We start from the raw sequence: 25,239 nt of genomic DNA on the forward strand, positions 1-25,239 counted from the left end.
ATCGGGGGACGTGGGTCTAATTTTCCTTTCGTTTCTCCACGGAGTTGGAGATGCCTGAGATCAGTGCGACTGGGAATTGTCTGGGTTTTTGTCTTTTTTTTTTTTCTTATTTCCATTCCCTGTTTTTTACTTAATTGATTTAATACCATCTTACGTTGGCTTCTGGTCTGTTTTCGAGGATTAGGTCCAGGGTAATCAAGGTGTTTTAATGGATTGTTTGCAGAAATTACTACTATGCATTGTAGTATCTGATAGAGAACAGTGTGGCGTGCGTTCACGGCTGAATAGCCTTGTGGGGATAGGCAATTACCCCAGAAAAGTGAGAGAAACATGCATTAGATTCTCCAATGGCATTCGATCTCAGTGAGCAAATCACTCTGATATAGCACGCCAGATACAGCACGTCACCCACCGCTGCTTTTACGTCTTTACTATTACGTATCTAGAGAATCCTATAGAGCAGCATATGTAGGATAGCAAGATAATTCGTATAGCAATAAACCACATAGTTTATATTGCACGCATTCCAGTCCATAGATAGGTAGCAAAAGGACGGAGGAAACCAGAAACAAACAAAAAGTCCCACAAAAGATATCAAATATAAAACCAATACCATAAAGCAAAAAAAAAGCAAAATTCGACTTCCCTGGACCACAACACCGCCAACTCATCCCCTTTCCCGCAAACCAGGGGAAAGGGAGAAAAATGAAATAGGCCTTCGCAGCACACGATCTGGAGGATAAGAAGGGTGGAGAGGATGTAGATGGGTAGAGAGCCTGGGCAGATGTGAAAAGCCCGGTAGAGAGTAGAGATAGAGATTGAATCAAACGAAAGTGCCAGATCTGAAGTGCAGAAGCAAAGACCATCCCTAGAAGTCGAAAAAGCCACGGTCGGGAGAGCCGGGCAGACGAGAAGAAGAGAAGGGTCGTGACATCGTCATTTGTCTGCGCTCATCTAGCCCCATTTTCCTTTCTGTCGTTGAATATGACAGGTAGAGAGGGGAAAGATGAGTGCAGACACCATAGCAAAGCGATGGGGAAAAAAACAGAATGCTGATTCGGTACGCCTTATAGAGACCGTAGGCTGGGGAGATGATACAAAGAACGGCAAACAATAACGCAAACAAAAAAACACATTCTTCCATTTTGGCTCACTCCTCGGTGCCGACGCCCTTCTTTTTGGGCTGAATATGTTTTTGTCTGGTATTGCCTCCAGGACCTTTTAACTCGGTTGAGCTATCCTTCGCCGGAGCAGGCAAACGAGAACCAGCATCGTGTTTCTCAGTGAGGAGATTCTTCAACCAGCGGTTCTCCATCTCGAGCTGTGCAACGCGGGCCTCGAGGGAAGCGTTCTTCTCGGTAGTTTCACGAACAGTCCGTTCGAGGACCTGCTCGCGCTGCTTCTTCTTTTGACGGAAGCGGGCGCTGGCGGCTGTATTTCGACGACGACGATCTTCCTCTGCGGCACCGCGCACACCCTCCTCTTGATCGAGGGCGGCGGCGATGCGGTCGCCAGAGATCGAGGTACTGTACTTGGTGTTTCCCATTTGGCCGTTGGGCGGGGAGATGGATGAGGAAACATCGGATGGCGTGAGAGCCCCCTGTGCGTGGCCGAGCTCGTCGGGCGCATATGGGACTGGTGGGTAAATTGAGTGAGCTGAGTAGGGCATCATGTGCTCTGGGAGATTGTAGTTGATGGGCTTCTCGCCGGGAGGACCTATGGATGGAGTAAGCGAAGGTCGATATAACCCCGAGGGAATGAGCCCCATGGGTCGGGAAGTGCAAATCATATCCGAAGGATATAGGCTCAAGAAGGGTCAAGGGGATGTGCAGTTTAGCGTCAGCAGGCAACTGGCGTTTGTCATTTCATTGCGGGATTGCGTGCTCGCTATTGCAGGAGCACCGACGGTGATCTCATCCATTGAGGATGGGAGATGCATGCCAGGGTTCATTTCCTGGAACTTTGCAGCTTCGCGCTTTTAAAGAATGACATTGGCACATGTAGGGGGAGAAGAGGTTCAGCACCGGGGCTATCTGGTGCCTTTTTTTTAAAAAAAACCACAGGGAAGGAATCAGGCAATAAAAAACGGAGAGATCCAAAACTTCAATTTTCAGACATGGGAATTTCAAGCCCGGGAACTAAAGCTCAGACGCAGAGGCGCGATGGCGTAACAAATGCAACGTTGGGGCATAAATTCTCAAAAGCTTGATACGTACCATGATAGGGATAGCCTCGAAGATCGAGAGAGCTGCGGTCGTCTTCTATACTCTCATAGGAACTGACAGAGAGACCGCCCATGCCTTCGGTCTGGTCGTAATCCATACTCACGTTGCCGAATGGGACCAGCCCGGTATCAGCGTCAAATGAGTACTGTCTAGTCTTGGCTGCGGGATCGTGGCGCGACATCAAGAAATTGAAGTTCTCGAGTTTGTCGAAGACTGGGCCGGGAGCTGGCAAAGGTGGTTGTTCTCCCATGATGTTGAAGAGAGAAAGAAAGAAGAAGAAGTTTAGCCCCCTTGACCTTTAGGGTTAAGAGAGAGAAGAGGGGCTTTTGGATGTTGGTAACCCCAGATCAGGACGGGATTTTCTATGAAGCAAATCAGATTCAAAAAAAAAAAAATTGGTTTAATATAAAGGCGAAAAAGGTAATAAAAAAAGCGAGTTTAAAAAAAAACAAATAAAGAGGTAAGAAAAGACCGGGAAGTTGAGTTCTCGGCCACGATCACCTTGTTAAAGGTCACTTCATCGTCGCATGCCGCGGGAGTTCCACTAGAACGAATTAAAACGGGAATAATGGAGTTGATTTAAAAAAAAGGGGGGGCAAAGAGGACAGGCAGGAAGAAAAAGACGGCCCTAGTCGATGATCTGATAGAATGGAGAAATGTCGTGATCGCGACTTGTGGTTCGTCAGTTGAGACATTCACCGCTTTTATATAGACACGAGGGTAGATATAGTAAAGGATATAATACAAAATCTATAAGTTTATAAGTATATATATATATATATAAAAATAAACAAGCTTCTCCAGAGAGCTTCCTAGCTCTTTCAATGAAAAACAGGGGCCATGACATATATTATCCACCTTCCGAACCAGTACCTGGAGGTACGGAGAATATATGGAGTATGCAAACTTTTTTTAAGACTAAAAATTATACTAAGATATACTACGAAATTATAAACTGCAATTGTCTTTAAATTTTTATTTTATATTCTACAATTGTCCGTTATTTCAGCGCAGATGACGCGGACTAGCCCCGGTATTCAACCCAAAAGCTTGGCAGCAGGAAAATCCTCTTTAGAAAACATTTCGATCGTCCTGATGACATATGCTTTATGCTAATATGTTATTCACGGCTTACTGTTGACGCCTTTCAGCAATGATCTGAGCGGTATCCTCAACCGTCATACCTCGCACTCGATGCTCCACTCTCTCCTCGCCTAAGACGGTATCTTCCGCAATGGTCCGATAGATCTCAGCAAATCCTCCATAAACACCGGCTCCGACCCCATTCCACCCACCCTCGGCATCAAACGTCTCCCCGATCCCACGCATCTCATCCTCCCACCGGTATGCCTTGGGGCTCATACCAATCACTCCATTCGTCGCGAGCGCAGCAGTACGTGGGGAATGTTCCTCCAGCAATGTCAACAACTCCGGCAACATCGACTCCTTCTGCGCAGTGGAGAAAGACAGAATAGACAGTGCGGTGAGACCTTTTGTCAATGCAGCGAAGGATAGTTTGAGTGTGGACGCGGCGCCAATCCGAGGCGAGACAAGTTTGATATTCAGGACGTCCGCCAGCGTCGCAAAAGCAGGGGCCAGATCCACCACCCCCGACAACACCACGCTAGGTTTCTTCCAGGTGCTCCCGTCTTGCGTGCTTTGTGATGGCGGCCCGCCAATGATTCCGCCATCGAGGAAGTGGCACCCTCGGCCTGAATCCGTCGTTGTGGTTGGTTCGTGGAATAGCGCCGCCATCTCCGACGCCAGTCGTGCGGGTACCGCGTTGAGTTCAAGGTAGTATAGCTTGGACCGCTTCGGCTTGCTTTCCAAGTCTTCCAGCGCCTCTCGGAGACTGCCGGTCGACGGCTGTGCGTATGCATCTGCTATTCGTTGGGCGGTCGCCACTGCGTTCCGGGGAGGTACGATCGAAAGTACGTAGTCAGCTTGGATTACTAGCGCTTGGTCTGAAGGAAGAATCTCGATCCCTGCTGAATGGATTCGCGCCACTGTGTGTTCACTGGCGGCCGTTAGTGCTCGGCTGTGGTTTCCCTCTCTGGCGTCGTACCTTCTTCCTTCCGCGACCGTGACGACTCGGTAGTCGTGGGCTTTTAGGAGTTTGGCCATGCCTAGGCCCATGTCTCCGATCGACACAATTCCAACTGTAACAGGTCTCATGGTGAAGGGATTGCCTCTTGTCTTGAGATGAATAGTAGTACTTTCAAGTAAATCAGTAAAACACCGAGTACTTGTATCAACTTCTACTGCGGGGGTACATTTCCTCCATTTGTCAGCGAGATCCGACAGCCCTGGAGGGCTTGCAAGGTTGTGAGTATACACAATATCGTTATCGTCGGGTCGTCCCATCGCCGAGAGTGACTGGGGAATTTAAGCTTATCTTCACCCTGTATCCTTCTAGAAAAGTCTTTGAATATGTCTATTATTAACCTGAGACGATCATTCCTAATTCTTGGCTACTAATACAATCCACTTGCATATTCGGAAATGGCCAAGTCTTTGGAGATCAATAGGTACCTGTCAACCCACAAAATCCATACAAAGTTTATCAACGAGTCACGGACCGGGAATCATTTTTTTCTCTCCCTTTTCGATCTTCAGGCTCTTGGAATCCAAGCTTTTCAAGGGTATTACAGGTGAAGTTCTACAATTTCGCCTATGTTTTCTCCTGCCTTACCCGGAGAGAGTCCAAAAATATCCACTTGACACTTCGAGAATCAGGGCCGATCATCTTCTAAAGCTGAATAACCGACTTTGATTCAATTTTGAAACGGGCCCTTCTCAAGTATCCAGATGCAGAAGATCCTTCACCCTTACAAGGTATGCCCTAGAAAGATAGTACCATATTCACTGCCAAATGATGCTCATCGGAAGGGACGACCGGTACTCTCTTCTCTTATTGACATCGGGTCTCTTAGAATGTGGAGGTAAGTGAATAGTGAAGATTTTCAGGGGTTTGAATCTATATCTTTCATATCATCTGGGAAATAATTAAAGGGAAACGACCCCCCAAAAGTTTCTCCATACAGATCTCCTTGTAGCACGAATCCCTAGACTATTCAATCAAGATTTTCTCCCAACTACAACGAAAACATCAAAGCAATAATAACAAGCAAGGCTGTGCAAGTCACTTAGCATAGCCTCCCTCAGGGCCGTAATCTGGTGCATGGATTGTATTTCATCCAACTTGTGCATCTTGAAAACAGTAGTCAGAATATGCTGGACTCCAACAACAACTGTGAGATTGAGATCTTCCCGAGTCTCGGGGTTGTCAAGAGTGTAGATCCGCTCTTGACAAGATTCCAATCCACTGTTCTGGAAAGTGTCATGAAGAGCAGCAACACTAAAGAGGAATCAGTTGGTTTATCTAGCAATAGGATAATCAGACTTACTTGGGTGTTTTCCCAAGCGAAATCAGAGTCCTTCGGAATAAATCAAGTCCATATCGTGCGTTAGTGGCTCGTTTCCCCTCAGGCTCTCCTTTGACTACACATTCATGTGCGGCACAATCAATCCATTGCAAATGCCCCCCTGGCTCTGCTCACTCGTCGGTTAGATCTTAGTGTAAAGGGATCTGAGCTAGGAAGCTTCATACTAAGAAGTGTCATCAAATTCCGCACAGCAGGCTCCCATTCGTCATGAGATAAAGCCACCACCATAACTCGAACATTGACGACGTCATATTCTCCTAGAAACTCATCCGGGAATGGCTCAAGGAGATTTTGATGATGGAAAGTAATGTTCTCTGGCAATATATTCTTAGAGGGAAACATGACGCCTGAGAGGTCAAATCCGTCAAGCTGACAAGTTATTGGGAGAACAGCTGCAAGCTCACGGAGCCAGATCCTTATGAAATGGTGTCAGATCATTTATCCTTTCTGATGCATTGAAACTCACCCAGTCCCTGTACCAACATCTGCAATGCGCATCCGATCATGTTGTTTGATGGCTGGATGAAGCAGATACCCAATATTGGCCTGCCAGGCTTTGTATTGCATCTCCAGCCTATATACTTCCATGTTAAAAGGCTATTAGATAAAAATAATTACCGCTAAGGTCTTCACCTTTCGCTTTCGGCCATATTTCTAACCAGCAAATATTCACCACGTTGGACTTCGGACATTTTCGAATGCTGTAGGGGATACAATCTCGAGATGAATAAAAGACTAGGGGTAGCAGGCGTTAGAACAATCTTAGTAGGTGTAGCTACCTCGGAAAGCAATAGTAGAGGTGTTAATATAGGGTGTCACTGTAACTACTAACAAGCCTTCGGGCCTCCCATTCAGCCCCATTCAGCCCCATTCAGCCGCATTCAGGCCCCCATGCTCACCTAACGTATTCGGGCTGCGTCCACTTGAATTTAAATGGATTTATCTCATGAAATTAAATCAATTCAGCTACTTCCTCTACCTGGATATGCTTCTCTCCTATGCCCTGTTAACCTGCATACTCCATATGCTCGCGTTGCCCGCGTAGCTGGCTGTAAACCCTACGAAACCTACTCACGATACTTATTGATGCGCGCTACTTAGGCACCAAATGGCTCTAAGCGTAGCGCACGAACATCTTAAACTAAGAGATCCCGTGGAAAAGCGCCTCATTGGCACTAACTGGCCCATACTCTTTTTTAAAAAAAAGATACAGACCCTCCTTGACTTTATGTAACTCTCATTCCTCCCTTTCATTTGTCTCTCTTTCCACTCTGCTCTTCCTCTCTCTAGTCCGTTTCTTACACACAGTTAGCACTTCCTTCCAACCTTGGAAGGATTCCAAGCTTCTTCATAAACCACTCTGTCCGTATACATCAGCTTGACAATGCAGAATCTGAAAGCAGCCGCCGACGGCCCGCCGTCAACAGAGCGCCCTGTCACAATCCCTCAAGACGCTAAATGAACCCCGAATTCGCCTGGACCAAGCTCATATTGAGGTGATCAAAACTCTTACGGTACTCCTGAGCGATCTCGTCACACACCCCCGATGCACGTAACCGGCCACTATTCTTCCACATTGCTCCCACTCTCATCCCAACACCAGCGACCCTTACCCTAACCTCCTCAGCTTATAAGCGATGCTCCGCTTGAGGTGCTCGATATTACTGACACGTCCTATCAGTCAGTTTGGCCACAATTCCAACTATCGTCCCTCCAGTCCTACTCCACCATGCAGAGCAACAGACGAAACAAGTTGTGAAGTCTCTGACGGACCTCAAGACTTCGCCATCGTCGAGATGAAGGCGGCGCACCGAGACCGGAAATCCCGATCCTGAGGTGCTCTGGCAAGAAGCGGCACAGATGGTTGGATGGATTATGAATGGCGTGAACTCCCGGCATCTCACGGGATAAGGATGAGATCTATTATCCCCAGGAATACCTCGAATACATGCAAGTGAACTTCGATCTTTTCGAGAAGAGGCAGTTTGCCATGGTTATGAAATTCTGCCTTCATTTCAAACGTGAGTTCAGCGGTCTATCGGGTAGGAATAATCATACGGTATCACATGCCCGAACTCACGGGTTTCGTCAGAATTGGCAGAATTCCAACTCCGGCTTGCCGATCTTATTCTATATCTTCACGGAACTGAGTCCATAATTGTGACTCTATTCTAGTCTACAATCACCTATCGGATTCCATATAAGGTATCAAGCATAGACTTTACAATATAACCTCGGGAGATCCGAGCCGCTGACTAAATGGCTTATCCACTTCCCAATTGGCCATTTTATAGTCTTGGCACACTCGGTACCTACTTTATATTCTTCCGAGGTTGACGACGTAGGACTTTAATTTGATTCTGGTTTTATCTTTTTAGGTGGGTCATGACATAGGGGCGTTAAAGGGACTATGTAGGATATCACTCTTGTTTTTGGCTTTTTTATATGTTTTAAGATGTCTTGTTGAAATATTTCTTGCTATAAGCAGAAAAGTTATGATTAGCTATAAAAAAAATACCAGGAATAATAAGTGAACATGTAAACATGCTCATCATTCAATATCCAAGTTTTTTTGACATCTTATACACAAGGACAAGCCTGTGGATAGGCACACCTGTGACCCCGCCCAATGTACCCCGGAGAGCACAGTAACGGAATCCGTGAATCCCGACATCCGTGTGCTTTGATTATTCATCTCTTTTTTTTACCTTTGGGTTCTGTCTCCCTGGATATTATGAACATCACATCAACAGGGATCGAAATAAGAAACAGTGATCTCCCGCTAGTCTTCGCCATTTCCGCTGCGGCGACCTTTTCACAAAGTCTTGGCACGTTCATGACTCCGAGGCAACCCACACCCCTTGGCCCAAGGCAATGAACCAGTCATTTTCCCAAAGCACATTGTCCATGGATTCTGCGCTATGGAGAGGTCAACACTTGAGGGTAAGTTTTGCTTGTAGCTCCGAGTTCCACTATCCCGGTGGACTCCGGTTTGGGGGGATCCCGCATTGCTAACGGGAATATAACGCCTATGTAGGCTTGCGAGAGGTGCCATCGAAAAAAGATCAAGTGTGAGATTGAAGGGTCTAATTTAACTTGCTTGCAATGCATGCGTCGTAATGCGCATTGTGTCTTTCCGGTCCAGCATGAGAAGCGGGATGATCAGCAAACGTACGATACCATTACCATTTCCCATCTGCTTTTTCTCCATGGCTAATGCTATCACAGTAGTGATGAGTATGTCAAGTCTTTGAAAGACCGCCTCGTCAGAGTGGAGTCGTTGTTGAAAACGGCAGGCATCTTGCAAGAGAGCGATATGAGCCATGACGATTTTTCCGATGAAGATGAGGACGGACCAGCTAGTCCAGACATCTCATCTGTTTCCAGTCCAAAGTCAAATTTCGCGGCGTCTCTTCGCTCAGGCGGTGGGGACATCGAGGGCACGCCCATCTTCCGGGCGGACGAAAGAGATGATTCTCGGTATTTCGGTAAGATAGGAGTACGGCCGATGTGATATAAAACCACCAAGACTAACTCAATGCATAGGAAAATCGTGCTCATTATCAATTCTATCGCGAACAGGTATAGAGTGGATCAAGAGCAAAACAGGCGATATCAGCTTTTTGCGAATTATATCTCCTGAATCCCTTCATGAAAATCCGTGGAATCAATGGCGACCAGATGTGTTCCAAGATCTTTTTGCCTCGCATGTTTTTAAGCCTTTGCCCTCAAGGTCGGAGGTATTCTCTCTTATGAGGGATTTCTTCCGGACAGCCAATCGTCTGTTTCCTATCTATCTTGAGTCGTCCTTCATGAAAATGGTCGAATGGCAATATACGCAGCAAACCTGTGATGATGCTGCCCGTTGGGCCAATATCAACATGGTAATATGTCTGGCATACGAATATCGATTCTCGAATGGCTCCAAGTCAGAAAAGGACAAGGAGAAGTCCGAGTTATACTTCAAAAACGCCATGTCGGTCTTCACGGAATTGGCCTTGAAACGCACCGACCTACTAAGTATACAGGCTTTGCTTAGCATGGTACGTCTCCTGCTTCTTTGGCTCTTATAGAAGCATCTAACAATTTGCACAGTCGTTCTTCCTTCGAGGGAATTCTGGAACTCAATCAGCTCTGCCTCTCATCACTGCGGCTATGCGGTCTGGTCACCGAATGGGACTTCATCGAGATATTTCAAGACCAGAACTTAGTCCAGCTGAGCAAGAGGAGAGAAGGCGAGTCTTTTGGGTTGCATTTGTCCTTGATCAAAGGTAAGAGAAGTCCATTCAGATATCGGTCTCACATACTAAAATAAAGGTCCAGTACATGTCTAAGAATTGGAAACGCCCCATCACAACATCAAGATGATTTCGATGTCCCTCTTCCGGAAGAACTGGAGAGCGATAAGCATGGTGAAACCGCAAGCAACATTCCATTCTTCCGCCAGCTCTGTCAGATGGCGCTCATCAAGAGCCACATTTACAGTCGATTGTACTCTGCTACGGCGTTAACAAAACCTCCCGTTGAAATCTACAAGACGGTTAAAGAACTAGATGCAGAGCTTGAAGAATGGAAACGTGAAAACCCAACTCTCACTGAACCGGAAATGAAACATACTGAAAACGACTTCTTGTTCGGCTTTGCCTCTATTGGTCTCCATTTCGTCTATCAGAACGCTTTGATCATGATTCACCGGGTACCTATATTTCTTAACTACATGATAGCAGCCAGCAAGGAATCAGAGAAGGTCGTGTCGATCAGCAAAGCACATGCCTCAAAATCAACGGTCATTAGTTCACAGGCTGCCCGAGATACCTTGAAGGTTGTCAATAACATGCCATGGGGAGATATCGCATGGACTTGGTAAGTACAACTGTCTCATCTTGCTATATCAGCTTCATTTCTCACAGTCAAACCTCAGGTCATTACTATATTACGTCTTCCTGGCAGCATCGACATTATTCTCAGGTATCCTGCGGGATACTCGCCATTCAAAAGCCCGAGCAGACCTTCAATCCCTCAACATGGCCGCAACGTTCTTTGCAACTCTCGCTCCAGGTAACGGACCAAATAATTACGCCGTATTTATGACCCGCATCAGCGCGACTCTCGAACGCATCGCCAGAGCCGCCGTCGAAAAAGATGAGAAAAGACCCCGCGCCCCAGAGGAAGAAGACCAAGAATATAAACCACCAGGAGCCAAGAGGCGCACCTCTCAGGCACAGCCAGCACACCACCCAAGGCAGCACCGCCGACCCACAACCCTCCGCACAACAATGACCCCCGCCACAGCTCCGGGATACCCAACGTCAAGCACCGCCAACCCCAACAGAATGGACTTCAGTATCCCCGACACCCTAGAAGGCCTCCCTCCAGTCAATTCCTCGGGCTACGTCGTCCCCATGAGCCCAGTGCCAGGCCCAGGTGACATCAGCCAAAGCGGATCCCCATATCTCCCCAATCTACCAGGCACATACCCACCTCCAAACACAAACCTAGATGGCACATTCCTCCATCATACAGGCGACAACGCCTTCAACGCACCACCAATCCCATCCTGGAAATTATCCAAAGACTATTCTACAACTGCAGCCCAGGCTCAACCCACAGGACCATCAGGTCTAACTCCCAACCCCATCACTTCCATCAACTCCCCAGACTCCTTCAGCAGCACCGCGAACTCAATCCCCGATTTCTTCCAGAACCCAATGAGCGGCGACTGGGGTCACGGCGGAAATCTCTTCGCTGGACTCTTCCCAACGGAATACAATTTCCTGCCCCCGAATCCAGCAGGCACTCAGTCTGCCGATACATATTCCTCCATGCCGATTCTATCGGCTGAGTCGTATATCCATGGCGCGCCTGCTATTGACAGTCATACGGCTCAGGCAGGTGGGTTTGATCCCCATGGTCTAGGATATGGCTATGTGCCACAGGGTCAGGAGGATCCGAATCAGGGGGCTGATCCGGTCTGGCCTAACGGGTTTTTGGGGTTGTTTTAGGGATAGATTGACTGGGGTCTTATATCTTGGATTTGTTGTTCTTGTTAGCGTTGTCTTTATCCATGGTTTTCCCTAAACATGCCTTCTCTGCTCTCTTCTTTGTATATGTATTAGACCGGATTTACGAATGTTGATGTAACCACATATCGGTGTGGTATAATAGGAAACAAATAATCAACCAGTGGATATGAAAATAAAGACTAGGTATAAAAAAGCGCCCAGCCAGATCCCGAAGTCGAGATATCCCATTGTCCCACGCCATTGAACCCAAGGGCATGCAAAAGATTCCTCCTGCGCCTCCCTTCCCAAATCCAGACCTAACCCATCCCCGTCCAATAACCAAATCATAAAAGAGCAAATATTCGAAAATTAAAACACAGATGCCGTGAACGCGCGCACTGCCTTGCACCACACGCCATCTCCTAGCTGAACATCGCTGTCCTTCCCCCGACGAAGCCCTTTGCCAAGGATGGTTTGCAACTCCTTGTCTGGAAGACCAGACTTGTTGCCTGTTCCGAACCCATAGACCTTCGTCGCCAGGACGTCAATATCAAAGTCTAAGGAACCGACAGTGTTCTCTGCATTTGTTTTGTCAATGCGGGTACGGACAGTGAAGTCAACATCAATTCGCTTGGCACTGGTGTTCTGCGAATCAGCGCCCTTGCGGCCAGGTGTGGAGACAGTGGCATTGCCGAGGAGCGTGCAGCGTGTGCGTAGAGAAAGAGAGCCCTCATCAGGCTTGGATAGGGTGAGGCGGGTGACACCACAGAATTCCAGCATGCGCGCTTCGTTTTCCAGCCCAACTGTGCGGTCCCATGCGCTAGAGATGAAGCGTAAGAGCTGTTTAGGTGCGACAGTGGATTGCTGGATGGTAGTCAGGTGGTGCTGTAGCGAATGGAGGACTAAGGATGCAATGGGAGAGATGTTGGCATTCTTCTGGGAACTCAGTTCCATCGGGTAGTTCTTTCCCTCGTCTTGGCCACCGTTTTTGGAGGCAAAAGCTCCAGGATAGAACTCTAGTTGGAGCTGGTCCCGGTAAGCCATCTTTAATAAAGGCCCCTTCGATGCATCCGAGGGAGTCGAGGCCGAAACGATGGACCAGCCGGTTTGTTGCTGAATTCGTTGGACAGAGGCTAGTTTTTTCAGTCAGTATCGCACCCACAAAAGTCTCCATGGGGGAAGGAGAAAAGATCTCACCCTTCAATTCGTTGATCTCCCGGGCACTCCAGCCACGACACTCTTCCTTCACACGCTCTGCCTCCTGGATTTGAGCCAGGTATTCATCCCGCATTTCGGCTCCAGCCTCGATGAAGGTCGTCTTCTCATGGACTTCCTTCTGCAACTGCTCAAGTTCCCGTCTCTTGGCTGCAATTTCGGAGTCCACCTCAGACAGCTTGCCACGCGTACTGCGCAGCTCATCTTGATCACAGTTCTCCATCTCATCCACTAACTGCTGTAGGTTGGTTGCCTCTTGCTCGAGAGAGGCGTGCTTCTCCACGAGTAAAGGTACACTTCTGTTGAGCAACTCTTCGCGTTCAGATAGCAGATCGTCGTCTGCTTTCATTTCATCCACGTGGCGAATGAGCCCTTCCTTCAGCCCCTCAAGCAACTTCATCCGCCATTCATACCATGTAGCTTTACTCAGCAGACGGGCATGGGTCTTAACGTTTCGGAATTGATTGTCCATGATCACTCGGATATCTGGTGGAGCGGTGACATACTCCTTGAAGAGAGCTGGATTATCGGCATATGTTTCTGCCTCGATAGAGCGGATCACTTGTCGGCCTTCGGAAATATAGGACTTCAACTCCCGACATGACTAGAGACAGTGTGAGCGAAAGCAAGAGTACGCAGGTATAGTAGAACTTACATGCTGGTACAGTTCAAGCATTGGGACTGTACAAAAGCCAGCTGCCACGCAATCATCAAATGTTATGGAGCCTGGTTTAGGCATATTCTCACCAGATGGTCGTGTCAGCTTCTTAGTGGCACTGCCAGGGGCTGTTGTGTGTCGTCTTTTTGTCGTAGTAAGTTCCATAAAATGAATATTGGTCATTTTCAGGAAGTCCTGCAACTGAATAGACTCAATTTCCACAGAGGGTTCTTCGACGGGTGTATTCTCTTCTTCTTCTGGCTGCTGAGGATCAGAAGCAATATGAAGAGCATCAATACCATGTTTGAGAGGAGTTGTCGAGGTATGGGAAGCACTCCGAGGTTGCTGGGAAGGCGTGGTGCTACCCCTCGGAGGCGATGAGCTAGCAGCTCTACGGACGGGCGAAAGCATCGACCGCCGGACATTTCCTTCCTTGAACATCGGTGCCGGTAACTTGACACCTTTGACTGGGCTGACGTTGTGGCCACGCAGTCGCTTGGGCGAATTCTCGACTTCATCTTCATCCAGATCCAGCTCGACTGGGCGCTTGCCCAAAACCCCGCGGGCAGCCCCAACATGGAGACTCTTGCGACTGCCAATCCTAGTCTTCTTCGGGCTCAGATTTGAGATCATGTCCTTCAAGTTTGAGGTTACATCCCGATCTGACTGCGAGCCCGCGATGTGGCCGTCTTCTCGGAGTTCCTCTTCTTCGCGATCCCGTTCTTCTTCGGCCTGCATTTGCAGAGGATCTTCGAAACGTACACCGGACCGGGGCTGCTCTTGCGGAACGAACTGAGGCGTACGATCTCCAAGGGACTGTCGCCTGTCGAGTAAGGCCGCCACTCGAGGAGATCCGAGGCCTTCTTTGTCTATTCCTAGACCAGAAGAGCGACGTCCCTCGCGTGGTTGCAATTTGAAAACCGGGGTCGACTCTCCCGTTGCTATGTTATGCTCGAATAAGCTTTGGCGTAGAGACTTGCGCTTATCTGCTGATTGCTGAAGTTCGGGCTGGAAGAGCTTCTTCGGTGAAGCACTTCTAAAAGTAACATTGCTAGAGGGGGGCGTCTTGCTTGGGGTGGTAGGTTTCGCTTGGGGGTGGACTGTTTGGGCGGAGTCAATGGCTTGGTGTTTGGTGATCGTCGCCGGCTGGCCGACCCAGGCATACCCGACGATCCTGGGGTGGAGCTACGCCGGGAAGGCCTGGCCCGCACGGCTGCCAAACTGGGGCTCCCGTTTTCGGATGCAACAGCAGCAATTTGATAAGCCCGAGGTGATTTAGCAGGGGACTTGGCAGGGGACTTGGCAGGAGACTGCCGAACAAGGTCTTGAAAAGGCGAGCTAGCAAGCTGACCCGAGTCGGTTTCGAGCTCCATTATCATTTTCGCGTGCACTTTGTCATTGGCTTCAATCCCTGACTGTAGGATACCACCAATCGCACCAGTCATCTCCATGTCCATACCACCATCAGACTCATTGTCTTGATCGGAGTTCATGTGATCAGAATTGGAGGCATAAGTAGGCTGATTGCCCAAGATTTTGCCAACGGCCGAAGTGAATTCCATTGTCATTCCTTCGTCCTCGTTGCCAATTTCAGAAAACTTTGAAGGCGAATCCTCCTGCGCAATACCACCTATGACATTGGTCATCTCCATGGTTTGATCGCCGTAGTCAGATTCTTCTGCCATGGACTGGCGACGAGCTGTGCTCTGGCGACGGCCGGGAGACTTGCCAAGAATGCGTCCTACGGCATTCGTCACGTCCATGCTGAGGTCTTCATCCTCGTCGATGTCATCTGATTCTGGCAGACCTTGAGTGCTGGCATGCCTGGATGGGTCGATGTTTTCCTCGTCGTGTCGTGCACTAATATCTCCCCAGTCAAAGCTTTGTCTTTGGCCCTTTTTGATCCAGGGCTGGAAGGCACCGGTTATTTCTTGATCCGCAATTTCCATTGACATCTCTCCGTCCTCATCGAGTTCGGTTCCTGCTTCTTTTGCAGCCTGGCGCAGTGCTTCGTTGAGTCTAGCACTAGAGCTTGAGCTAGAAGTTGCATCTGATTGGACACTGACGCCTGAGCGCGCGGTCATATCATCCATGCTCATTGCAGTGCTCTCGGCATCAAATCCATCGTCGGACCCTGAGGAATCACCATCATCCTCTTCTTCTCCGCCCAAGCTTTGAGCGCCGGTGTCTTCGCTTCCTACCGAGCTTCCGCTGAACGGACTAGAAGATAAATCCCGGATGTCATCATCGCCACTCCCTGATGGTGGGCGACCTCTTATCTGGTTCAGATCTTGTGTGCGGACAGGTGAGAATCCGAATTCGGACTCTGCTGGCGAAGATGGAACATCTTTGGTGGGCGAGGGAGGGGCAGGTTGGTTCTGGGAGTTTGCAGCAGCAGATGCGCGTCTCGTTGAGTTCGCGGCAGAGGAGGAGGTTGAATCATCCGGAATTTCCACCACGTTCCAGGTGTGTAGGGTTGCCTCGGGGGCAAAGGATACTCGGCGATTTGCTGTGTAAATGTGTCAATATTTACTTCTATGATAAAGTTGAACGCACGAACCCATTGATTTCCTCCGCGCCGCTCGTTTCTCTAGGATATTCTGTCGTTCACGATCTTTGCGCTCATGTTCATCGCGCTCCTTGGTAGCAGCCATCTCCTCGCGAATGGCAGAAGTCGCATTGAATGTATCAAACGGGTTCGCCGTGTCGTCATTGTCATTATCTGCCGTGCGAGGTCCTGGTGTTGCTTCGAAGTCAATCAAGAGACCGTCTTTGCCTTGACCCATCTGGCCCTGTGCGTCCATCGTGCCGTCATGAGTCGGTTGTTCACTACGAGCGGGTGTACGTCGGCGCGTTTCCTCGAATGTCGGAATGGTTCGCACTGGAGAGACAGGGACTGTAGGTTTGAGAATAGACTTTAATGGGAAAGAGGCCGTAGACTATAAATATTTGAGTCAGAAATGTTTGCATATGCGCACGTGGTATTCCATTAGTAGCTACCTGGCGACGATTGCCGTTAGAATTCTGGAGGGCATCAAGTCCACCAGGTCCCAGACTCTTGCTCCGAGACTTCTTGTCTTTCATAGCAGGCTTTGTATTATTCAAAAATGGCTGAGCTGCGCCAATTTCAGTTGTCGCATTCTCCTTGTCCAAACCAGACGTCATCCTAGACCGCGGGACATGCGCGATGGACCGACGAGTTCGTGGCGGTCGCAAAGCCGCGGAGTCGGGTCGAGTGGACATTGTCGGCGATTGAATCGGCACATTCACAGATCAATTCAAGATTGCATATTCCATAAATCCGAACGTTGAGATCTCCAGATCAATCAGGACTGAGCCTGTAATCTGCTCCTATCGCACCTGCCCAAAGCGCGTTGCCTCCGCAATCACGTGATGTAAACAAAAGCGCAGAGCCCTAACCCCAATTAGCCTAGTCCCGATCGGGACTAGTGTCGCACACTACGAATTACCAAAGATTCCGACGGGCAACGAATCTTCCTCATCTTCGACAGCCGCCAACCCGACCTTTCTTCGACACCGCTTCCTCGTCGAACAACACCGCAAAAATGGCCACCGAGTTGACCGTCCAGTCGGAGCGCGCTTTCCAGAAGCAGCCTCACATCTTCCTTAACACCAAGGCCAAGGCTTCGTCCAAGAAGACTGCCCAGGGCCGCCGCTGGTACAAGGAGGTCGGTCTCGGTTTCCGTACCCCCAAGACCGCCATTGAGGGAACCTACATCGGTATGCACGACCTTCGTTGAGATTTTATTCGAAATATGGTGGCGGAATATATGGGTGGGTGGTCTTTTCACGGATACAAAGGGCGAATGGAGGATCGCATGGAGCAATTGAGGGTCCTGGGATCTCCGTCGTTTCTCTCGCCAATATTCGCATTCAACACTCGAACTTTTGAACCTCGAAAAGACCACTCATGCCGAAAAAAATACCCGCATTCACCATTTTTGTCAGATCAGATTACTTATTTTTGAACCTTTACAGACAAGAAGTGCCCCTTCACTTCCCAGGTCTCCATCCGCGGCCGTGTCCTCGTCGGCAAAGTCGGTGAGTTGAATCAGAACTGTCTTTCTATAAGACAAGGAGATTTACTAACGAATTAACTACAGTCTCCACCAAGATGCACCGTACCCTCGTCATCCGCCGCGAATACCTGCACTACGTTCCCAAGTACAACCGTTACGAGCGTCGCCACAAGAACCTGTCTGCCCACGTCTCCCCCGCTTTCCGTGTTGAGGAGGGTGACATGGTTACCGTCGGCCAGTGCCGTCCTCTCTCCAAGACTGTACGTCCATCTGTGATCCTTGTCAATTTTTCGCCACTTTTGGTAGTCTGCGAAACCACGCACTATTGCACTACTACCGCATATCAAATTTGGCAGTTCATTGTTTTGCTACGAACTTGATAACTGACTCAAAGTTTCTCTATAGGTTCGCTTCAACGTGTTGAAGGTTCACGCCAAGACCTCCCGCGCTGTCAAGTCTTTCTCCAAGTTCTAGGTTAATCAACCGGGTGTTTTGAAGGCGAAGGAAGCGGTATGGACTGGATATACGGGAAGTTCTTGGATGGGGGTCGGGATAGTTTATGAGTTTCCATGTCCCAGATACCTCGCTGATGAATGTGTATCCACGCAAAAATCAAAATGATTTGTTCGGCCCTCCTGCGATGGAAACTGTACAACAACTCTGGTACAAGGCAAGATTGACCGTGGATGGCAATCTGGACAGAGCAGCCTCTCAATGCGCATCTCGAGTTCATCTCCTGCTCTTCTAAGTCTTAACAGTGATACAGTAGGACCCTAGTATGTGTTCTCTATGGTAATGGCAAATCATATATTCAATGGTTGCCGTTTGGCTGTCTGTAGGCATGGTTTTATCTCATTTCGGGCGTTTATTGGCTATCTTACCTATGTAGGTAGCCCTGGAGAGTTGGCTTGCATAACACACACCTCCTTGTCTAGGAAGTTGGAATCCTGAATGTGCCCTCTTTTGTTTGTTTCATTCGAGTATGCATATAGTATGTGGCACCTGGGGTGCCTACAAATGTTAGAGATGCAATGTTTACTGTCATTACATAGATTGCCAGGAAGTCATCTATGTTGATAACAAAATAACGAAGATCGCTAGAAAGACTACTCAAAAAGACTTCACAAGGCCGCATACGTGGCCGTGTCCTCTTGTTTTCATTCCATTAATAATACAGGCATATTGACATATTCATGCTGAATTGGGCGTTCTTGTCTTCACATAGCTGCGCCAACCGAAGATTGATCATTCTCAATTGCCGCGCCAAGACCAGCGTCGGACCTTCTCAAAGAAGTCCATATCAACTTGACCATTGAGTACAAAATGATGGGGGGTCTTTTTGTCCGATTGCGGCAGACGACTCTTTGTAGGTGTATTTGGATGCATGTGTGGATCGTCATCCGACGGCCAGCTTTGCTGCAATGCATGCTGAGAACTGCTATCTTCATTATCAGAGGTGAGATCAATCACCTCTTGATGGTATACCCGGTTGGAGGGGTCTTCGCCGCCATATCCCTCATGAAAGATTCCACTAGACAACGTCTCATGTGTTGAGAACTTTTCATCATCTGCGGTCTCCGTCTTGTCGCTCATAGAGATATCTTGAGACTCGGCCAGTTCTTCCAACTCAGATGTGCTTCCCGACTCTTCGTCGGTATCAGGTAACTCGTAGTCTGCATCAGAGACCCGGTCAGATGAGAGATACATATTTTGGGGGGTCTGCCGAGGCGTCTTTTGGGGCGTGAGCCATGCAGCCTCACTTTCGGAATCTGACAATTCCTCAGGCAGATATGGTGGTGCTGTTCGAACTCCGTTCTGGAAAAGATCGATCTCTCTCTTTTGTCTCCAGCCCCATGCCTTGGCAAATTCATACGCCAAGTTCTCCCAGTAGGTCGCTGGCACTTGGAGAAGAGTCAGTAACTTTCCAAGCGTTCGACCAGATTGGAAAGTCGACTTTCTTTTCAGTGCCAGCATCTCACGCAGCTTATCATTGCAACGTGGGGCGTTGCTAATGAGTGGAAGCTGGAGCAAGCGATTGATATCCGGGTGGGACTGTGCGATTTGCTGGAGACTGCTAATCTCCACAGTGTAAGCAATTGCTTCCGTTGGGATAGTACCCCATATGAGGTACTCCCCATACCCTTTCCAGCCACCGATTACTAAAGTCCTCGTCCGAATTGCCAGCGGACAAGCGTAGAATACTTTAGTCTTCAGCTTCGACGTGTCGATAACGGTCAATAACGCGCCGTTTTGGCCGGCAATCGCACGGTGCAAAGGCGCCAATGGAGCCTGAAATGTGGAGATAAAGGGTGTGCTGACCTTCTCCTTGGTTACATGACTCCGAAAGAAGCTTTCAAATCGGCTCTCGGGAATATTTTCCGGGTCGAACCACTCAGAATCACGAAAAGCTCCCGCCAGAAAGCGTGCCTTTGAGTTGACTCCTTGGGAGTCACGGTTTGACCAGCGAAAGAGTAACGGTGGCATTTTATCATGAGCAACTCCTTGCATGGCCAGATCATGGTCATGGTGGTGGCCTTTTCCGTGGGGTTGATTTTGGCCTTGGTCATGATGCTGCTCACTGGAATATTGGCGTTCTTGAAGCTCATGGGGCTCTGAGAGTTCTGGGGTTTCTTCATATTCTTGGTGTTCTTGATTTTGAGCTCCCACGGTGCTCTGGTCAATGAGACCATCCACCTCGTCAATGGTCAGCCCATAGCTACACCAGAGACAATTCTTCCCATGGCTGGTGACAACCGGCGAGTCGGTTGTCAGGTGGTCGACCAGTTCTTGGCTGTGGCCGACGCTCATCGTGGCGCTCTCGCTGTTTTGGTCCTCACTTTCGGCAAAATAACGACTCCTTTTCTCTTCTCGCTGGCGCAGTGGTAACGGCATTCGGTGGGGTGCCTCGGGAGGGGACTCAGCTCTCGGTCCTAAGGCCATTGTCACTCGCATCCCACATTGAGTTGTGTCAATGTCATCTTCTGTCTTCTCGAGAAGAGGAAGACGCAAAGTGACTGCCGTAGATTGGATTCTCTGAATAATTTGCTTCCATCTCCCGTCCATGCTGAACTCAGTGTCTCGATGAACATCAGACCAGACAAGGTCGCCAGTGTTTCTCATCCAGCTCCACTGTGCGTGGAGTGTTCTATCTGGAATAAACCGATTGATCCCACGTTTTCTCAGATTGTCTCGGAACATCGAGAAGAAGATCTCTTCTTTTGCTTTCTTGTCACATCGGAAGAAGCGGTAGATGCAACAAAGTGCTTGGCGCATTGGGGTGTCCCATCGAAGTTTTGGCTTTTTAGGAGGGTTTTGGTTCTCCATTTTCAATGAATGAGAAGGGCAAGTGACAATGTCTCAAAGGAGTGTAAGAGGCAAAATATTTGAAGGAAGAAAGGTTATTTGGGATGGCCGAGGAACTTGGTGATGTAGAAGATGAGGGCTGGAAGTGATTGAAGAAGGATGAGAGACACAAGGGTATGAAGAAGGTAAAGTAAGAGTTGAAGCAAACGAGAAAGAAGTGGTGGCCTTGAGACCCGGATTTGGAAGAGAAAGGAGAAAGGTCTCTAGCTCATCCCTCGAATATTATGGGAATATCTTCGGTCCCATGTATGCGACTATACCTTCTTTCAAGGAGCTAAGAAAGAATGGGGCTGATTTACTCTATTTAGCGCAGAGAGGAATCTGATCTTAATACATATCTCTTTTCGAAACTTCCTCTCATATTGGGATAAAGTGGAAGTTGAAGCTCTCACTATTCTAGGTACGCATTTCGCCTCGGAGAGATGAGACAAATGAGTACAAGATATTCGCTTTTCGGCTAAAGGGGTAAGTACCCAAGTACATAAGCTATCAATATAATGAGTATGCCTGAGAATCAGAATTGCATAGATCTTTGTTGTAACTTAGGACGACATAGCTTACTATCAGAATAACCCGCAAGTGGAGTATATATATACATCTAGATCTACCTAGACCTCGAAACACCAATCTTTTAATTGCCTAGTTGGCCTATAGTGTGGAAAGTGTGTCTTTTTATTTCCATTCCCATCCAATTAAACTCTTTGAAAAAAGAACAAAACGACGAAATGTTGCTTTGTCGTGTTTCCCTTGCAAATGTAACGCAGGTTCCCTCTTTACTATGACCACAACCCGGCTTACTTCTGGCCACTGGATATCTACATTGTAATTTATTGGCAAATACAGTCTAGCTACTAGGTAGGTAAGGTTGCGATCTTCAAAATATAAATACTATGCCCCAATCAAAAGAGAGGAAGTCTTGCTGGTATACCTAGATGTATAGAAACAAGGTTACCAGATCAAGTTATTAATCCCAAATAACTGATATATTCAAGACATTTCTATCTATAATCTATACAGCCCATAATTTTTCATATATAATAGATCCAAGTTCGATATAATATCCTACAAATATGTATACTCCGTACTACCCCGTGCACACGCGGAACTGCCAACATGCGCTAGTCCCAATTTGGGTTGCCTCTAGGAACACTCCGCCCCAGAGTAACTCCCTTTGCCTCTTGAGACTATTGCTCTTTGCTATCCTTATCCCCTCCATTTGCTTCGCAGCCCATATTACCACTGTGATTTTCAATTTTCGCCAATCCCTAACCCGACAATTCCGATCGGACTTTGAACCCCTCAGAAAACTGCCCACTTTCCCCAGGCTTACAACATGGCTCAATGAGCCACGTCATGAGCGATACGGATGATTGAAGATTTTCTCGGACACTACAAGGGCATTGATTCTTGGAGCAGGCTCTCCAGTCTTTTCTCGCTGTCTTTTGACAGATTCGTATTCTGAGCCATTGAGAAGTTGGGCACCGATTCGCGACTTAGAAACATGCCTGGAGGATTTGAGAAGTCAGTAAAAGGGGCCACAAAGCTCAAGGTCAGTCTGAAAGGCTAAGCTCATTTATTCATCCATGCGACACTTATTAACTATTTGGCATGGACAGCTTGCGGCCCCTAAATCCAAATACATAGAGAATATTCTCGTGGCAACTCATACCGGCGAGGCAGGAGTCGCAGAGGTATTCCGAACCCTACAGATACGACTCAGAGACTCGGCATGGACCATTGTTTTCAAGGCGCTCATCGTCCTACATCTCATGATCCGAGAGGGTCAACTGGATGCTGCGCTGGGATACTTGTCCGATAATCCAAAGAAAATCGCGCCCAGCAATTTCTCTGAAGGTTAGACCAATAGTTATCCTATAGGGATGCGAGCGCAACTTATTAATGGTTTTTGCAGCCCAATCGCAGGGACATAATATCCGACGATATGCCGAATACCTTATCACGCGTGCCAAGGCGTTCGATGCCTGCAAGACGGATCATGTACGAAGCGGACCGGGACGGCTGAAGAGAATAGGCGTGGACAAAGGTCTGCTGAGGGAGACTGAAATTGTACAGAAGCAAATTCGTGCGTTACTGCGGTGTGATGTGGGTGAATTCCGAATTTGGGTCTTCTTCTTTGTGACTGACATTGTATAGCTATTGACGGATGAGCCCGAGAATGAGATCAGTTTGACCGCGTTCCGTCTTCTCACACTTGATCTATTGACTCTATATTCAGTCATGAATGAGGGCACGATCAATGTTTTGGGTAAGTCAGCAGCCCCTCCACAGGTCGGCATTGGTCTAACCTTGAACCCCAATAGAACACTACTTTGAGATGTCGCGGCCGGATAGTGTACGTGCCCTGGCAATCTACAAGACGTTCACAAAACAAACGGAAGAAGTGGTTCAGTTCTTGGGAGTGGCAAGACATTTCCAGTCTGCCACCCGCCTGGAAATCCCGAAGCTTAAGCATGCCTCCACAGACTTGGCGCGCCTTCTTGAGGATGATCTCAACGATCCTGATTTCGACCTTCGCCGACGGGAGTACATGGTCAAGAAAGGTGTACGCGTTCCACCGAGCATGGAAGCCAGTGCGACTGCAGATGTATCAAAGCCAATGCCGAACCCACCGATGTCGAACCCGGCGTCAAACCCACCCAAGCAGGCTGAACAACCGAAGCCACCCCCTGTGGATCTGATCGACTTCTTTGATTCAATTGAGCAGAATCAACAGCCAATGGGGCAACAGAACTCAATGCAGTACCAGCAAACAGGGTTCCAGCAGCAACCGCAGCAATCATTCTACCCCCAGCAGACTGGCTTCCAGCAGCAACCCCAGGCGATTCAGCAGCAGCCTTTGGAAACTGGATATGGCCAGCCAACCCAATATGGAGCTCCTTATCAAGCACAGGGCCCAAACAATCCATTTGGGCAGCAGCAACAATCACAACCACAACCACAACCGCCGCAGCCACTTCAAGCCATGCCAACTGGCGCTGGATTTGGAGGGTACTCCCCCAGCCGCAGCAGTATGGGTTCCAATCGCAACTGGCTCCTATTCCTCAGCAAGGCATTGCCTCATTCCCTCAACAACAGCAAGCACCTCAGGCATTGCAGCCCTTGCAACCCCAGCACACCAATCCGTTCCGCCAGTCAATGATGCTCAACTCTTCCACCGGCGCTCAGCCACCCGCCGCTCCTCTATCGCGACAGAACACGAACCCATTCGCGAGACGACTCTCCACCGCAACCCCGCAATATACTCCCCCAAACGAGCAATTCCAGCCTGCGCAGTCCCCACAAGTGCAGCAGCTTCCGCCACAAGTGCAGCCGATCCAGCCTCAGCGGACGGGAACCAATCCTTTTGCGCGGGCCTCTCCTGCTCCACAGCAAGCTCTACAGCCCCCAGCCGCTGCTCCCTTGCGGCCTAACCCAACTGGCAGCACCAACCCTTTCCGACAGAGCCAGTTTATCAACCAGCAGACTGGGCAGGGTTGGCAAAACAGTGGGCAGAGTGGTACAATGGGTGGATTAGAACAGCTGGACACGGTGCCGATCTTCCCGCGCCCCGGCATGACCTAAAGCCCACCATTTGCATGGCCTCGGAATGAAACCGACGCCCGTTAGATTATCTTCTCTTAACTATCTCATTTCTATCTCACTTGTTCCCCACAACATCCACCTTGAGTAGACGGATGTTTCCGTGTACTCTGATATTACCTACTTTGTACATCGTACGTTGTATACTGTAGAACTCGAATTATGTATCTAATTATCTTGCCTTGGATCTAATACGGTAATCCAATCAATAATTTTGGTCAAGAGGTTGCAAACGGTCCACATGCGATAGTTGTGAATACTTAGTCGTACAGTCTCGGGGCTCTATGTCTCTAACAGGTTCCAGGCTAGTGCTGACAGGGGGCGGAAAATCTTGATTTGACATCTAGAGCCGTTAGAGATATTTAATGACCAGGGGCCAGAATGCAGATCATTTAGTATATCGAGTTATGCACCTTCCTTTGTGGAGCGTTTCAAAGCTTTTGCGATGATCTTTGTAGATCACGACGATATCTCTATACACATGTTTTTGTTTCCAACGCCACATGACCTCAGAAAGAATAAAGCTCGGTGAATAACCCCATATTTTTCAAGGTCAAGTGGATCAGGGGATTTATGTGGACTTATGGACTGATGAGATAAAAAAAAAGGGGGGGGAGAGATTGTTATGATTCTGACTAAAAGGAAAAAAAAGAATGCATCTCTAAATCCTCTCCTTTCCCCCCTTTCCAC

At 48.4% G+C, this 25,239-nt stretch overlaps 8 protein-coding genes across 8 annotated transcripts; 3 read left to right on the forward strand and 5 right to left on the reverse strand.

Annotated features, from left to right (window-relative positions):
* Window positions 1-1,150: 1,150 nt before the first annotated feature.
* Window positions 1,151-2,475, reverse strand: N7517_002981 (bZIP transcription factor; the record flags this gene model as incomplete). The annotated part of the gene is made up of 2 exons (XM_056720711.1): window positions 1,151-1,716; window positions 2,217-2,475. The coding sequence occupies 2 exons, from the start codon at window positions 2,473-2,475 to the stop codon at window positions 1,151-1,153; spliced, it is 825 nt and encodes a 274-aa protein (XP_056584846.1).
* Window positions 2,476-3,356: 881 nt separating this feature from the next.
* On the reverse strand, window positions 3,357-4,400 carry N7517_002982 (DUF1932 domain-containing protein; the record flags this gene model as incomplete). The annotated part of the gene is made up of 1 exon (XM_056720712.1): window positions 3,357-4,400. One exon carries the CDS (start codon window positions 4,398-4,400, stop codon window positions 3,357-3,359), a length of 1,044 nt encoding a protein of 347 aa, XP_056584847.1.
* A 903-nt stretch (window positions 4,401-5,303) lies between these two features.
* On the reverse strand, window positions 5,304-6,363 carry N7517_002983 (class I SAM-dependent methyltransferase; the record flags this gene model as incomplete). The annotated part of the gene is made up of 5 exons (XM_056720713.1): window positions 5,304-5,583; window positions 5,633-5,777; window positions 5,836-6,086; window positions 6,138-6,245; window positions 6,305-6,363. The coding sequence occupies 5 exons, from the start codon at window positions 6,361-6,363 to the stop codon at window positions 5,304-5,306; spliced, it is 843 nt and encodes a 280-aa protein (XP_056584848.1).
* A 2,215-nt stretch (window positions 6,364-8,578) lies between these two features.
* Window positions 8,579-11,673, forward strand: N7517_002984 (transcription factor domain-containing protein; the record flags this gene model as incomplete). The annotated part of the gene is made up of 7 exons (XM_056720714.1): window positions 8,579-8,614; window positions 8,709-8,842; window positions 8,900-9,159; window positions 9,218-9,714; window positions 9,767-9,942; window positions 9,995-10,534; window positions 10,593-11,673. The coding sequence occupies 7 exons, from the start codon at window positions 8,579-8,581 to the stop codon at window positions 11,671-11,673; spliced, it is 2,724 nt and encodes a 907-aa protein (XP_056584849.1).
* A 369-nt stretch (window positions 11,674-12,042) lies between these two features.
* Window positions 12,043-16,789, reverse strand: N7517_002985 (kinetochore-microtubule binding complex subunit SPC105; the record flags this gene model as incomplete). Its single annotated transcript, XM_056720715.1, has 6 exons — window positions 12,043-12,806; window positions 12,871-13,492; window positions 13,544-14,646; window positions 14,712-16,055; window positions 16,107-16,485; window positions 16,547-16,789. 6 exons carry the CDS (start codon window positions 16,787-16,789, stop codon window positions 12,043-12,045), a joined length of 4,455 nt encoding a protein of 1,484 aa, XP_056584850.1.
* Window positions 16,734-18,060, forward strand: N7517_002986 (40S ribosomal uS17 domain-containing protein; the record flags this gene model as incomplete). Its single annotated transcript, XM_056720716.1, has 6 exons — window positions 16,734-16,790; window positions 16,830-16,936; window positions 17,022-17,287; window positions 17,546-17,608; window positions 17,671-17,846; window positions 17,992-18,060. The coding sequence occupies 6 exons, from the start codon at window positions 16,734-16,736 to the stop codon at window positions 18,058-18,060; spliced, it is 738 nt and encodes a 245-aa protein (XP_056584851.1).
* A 777-nt stretch (window positions 18,061-18,837) lies between these two features.
* On the reverse strand, window positions 18,838-20,910 carry N7517_002987 (uncharacterized protein; the record flags this gene model as incomplete). Its single annotated transcript, XM_056720717.1, has 1 exon — window positions 18,838-20,910. The coding sequence occupies one exon, from the start codon at window positions 20,908-20,910 to the stop codon at window positions 18,838-18,840; it is 2,073 nt and encodes a 690-aa protein (XP_056584852.1).
* A 1,540-nt stretch (window positions 20,911-22,450) lies between these two features.
* N7517_002988 (ENTH domain protein) lies at window positions 22,451-24,531 on the forward strand (the record flags this gene model as incomplete). The annotated part of the gene is made up of 6 exons (XM_056720718.1): window positions 22,451-22,498; window positions 22,566-22,803; window positions 22,862-23,052; window positions 23,104-23,215; window positions 23,271-23,978; window positions 24,020-24,531. 6 exons carry the CDS (start codon window positions 22,451-22,453, stop codon window positions 24,529-24,531), a joined length of 1,809 nt encoding a protein of 602 aa, XP_056584853.1.
* Between the last annotated feature and the right edge of the window lie 708 nt (window positions 24,532-25,239).

This window comes from Penicillium concentricum (genome assembly GCF_028827145.1).
Source record: "Penicillium concentricum strain IBT 3081 chromosome Unknown utg000001l_segment0_segment0, whole genome shotgun sequence".
Taxonomy (NCBI): Eukaryota; Fungi; Ascomycota; class Eurotiomycetes; order Eurotiales; family Aspergillaceae; genus Penicillium; species Penicillium concentricum.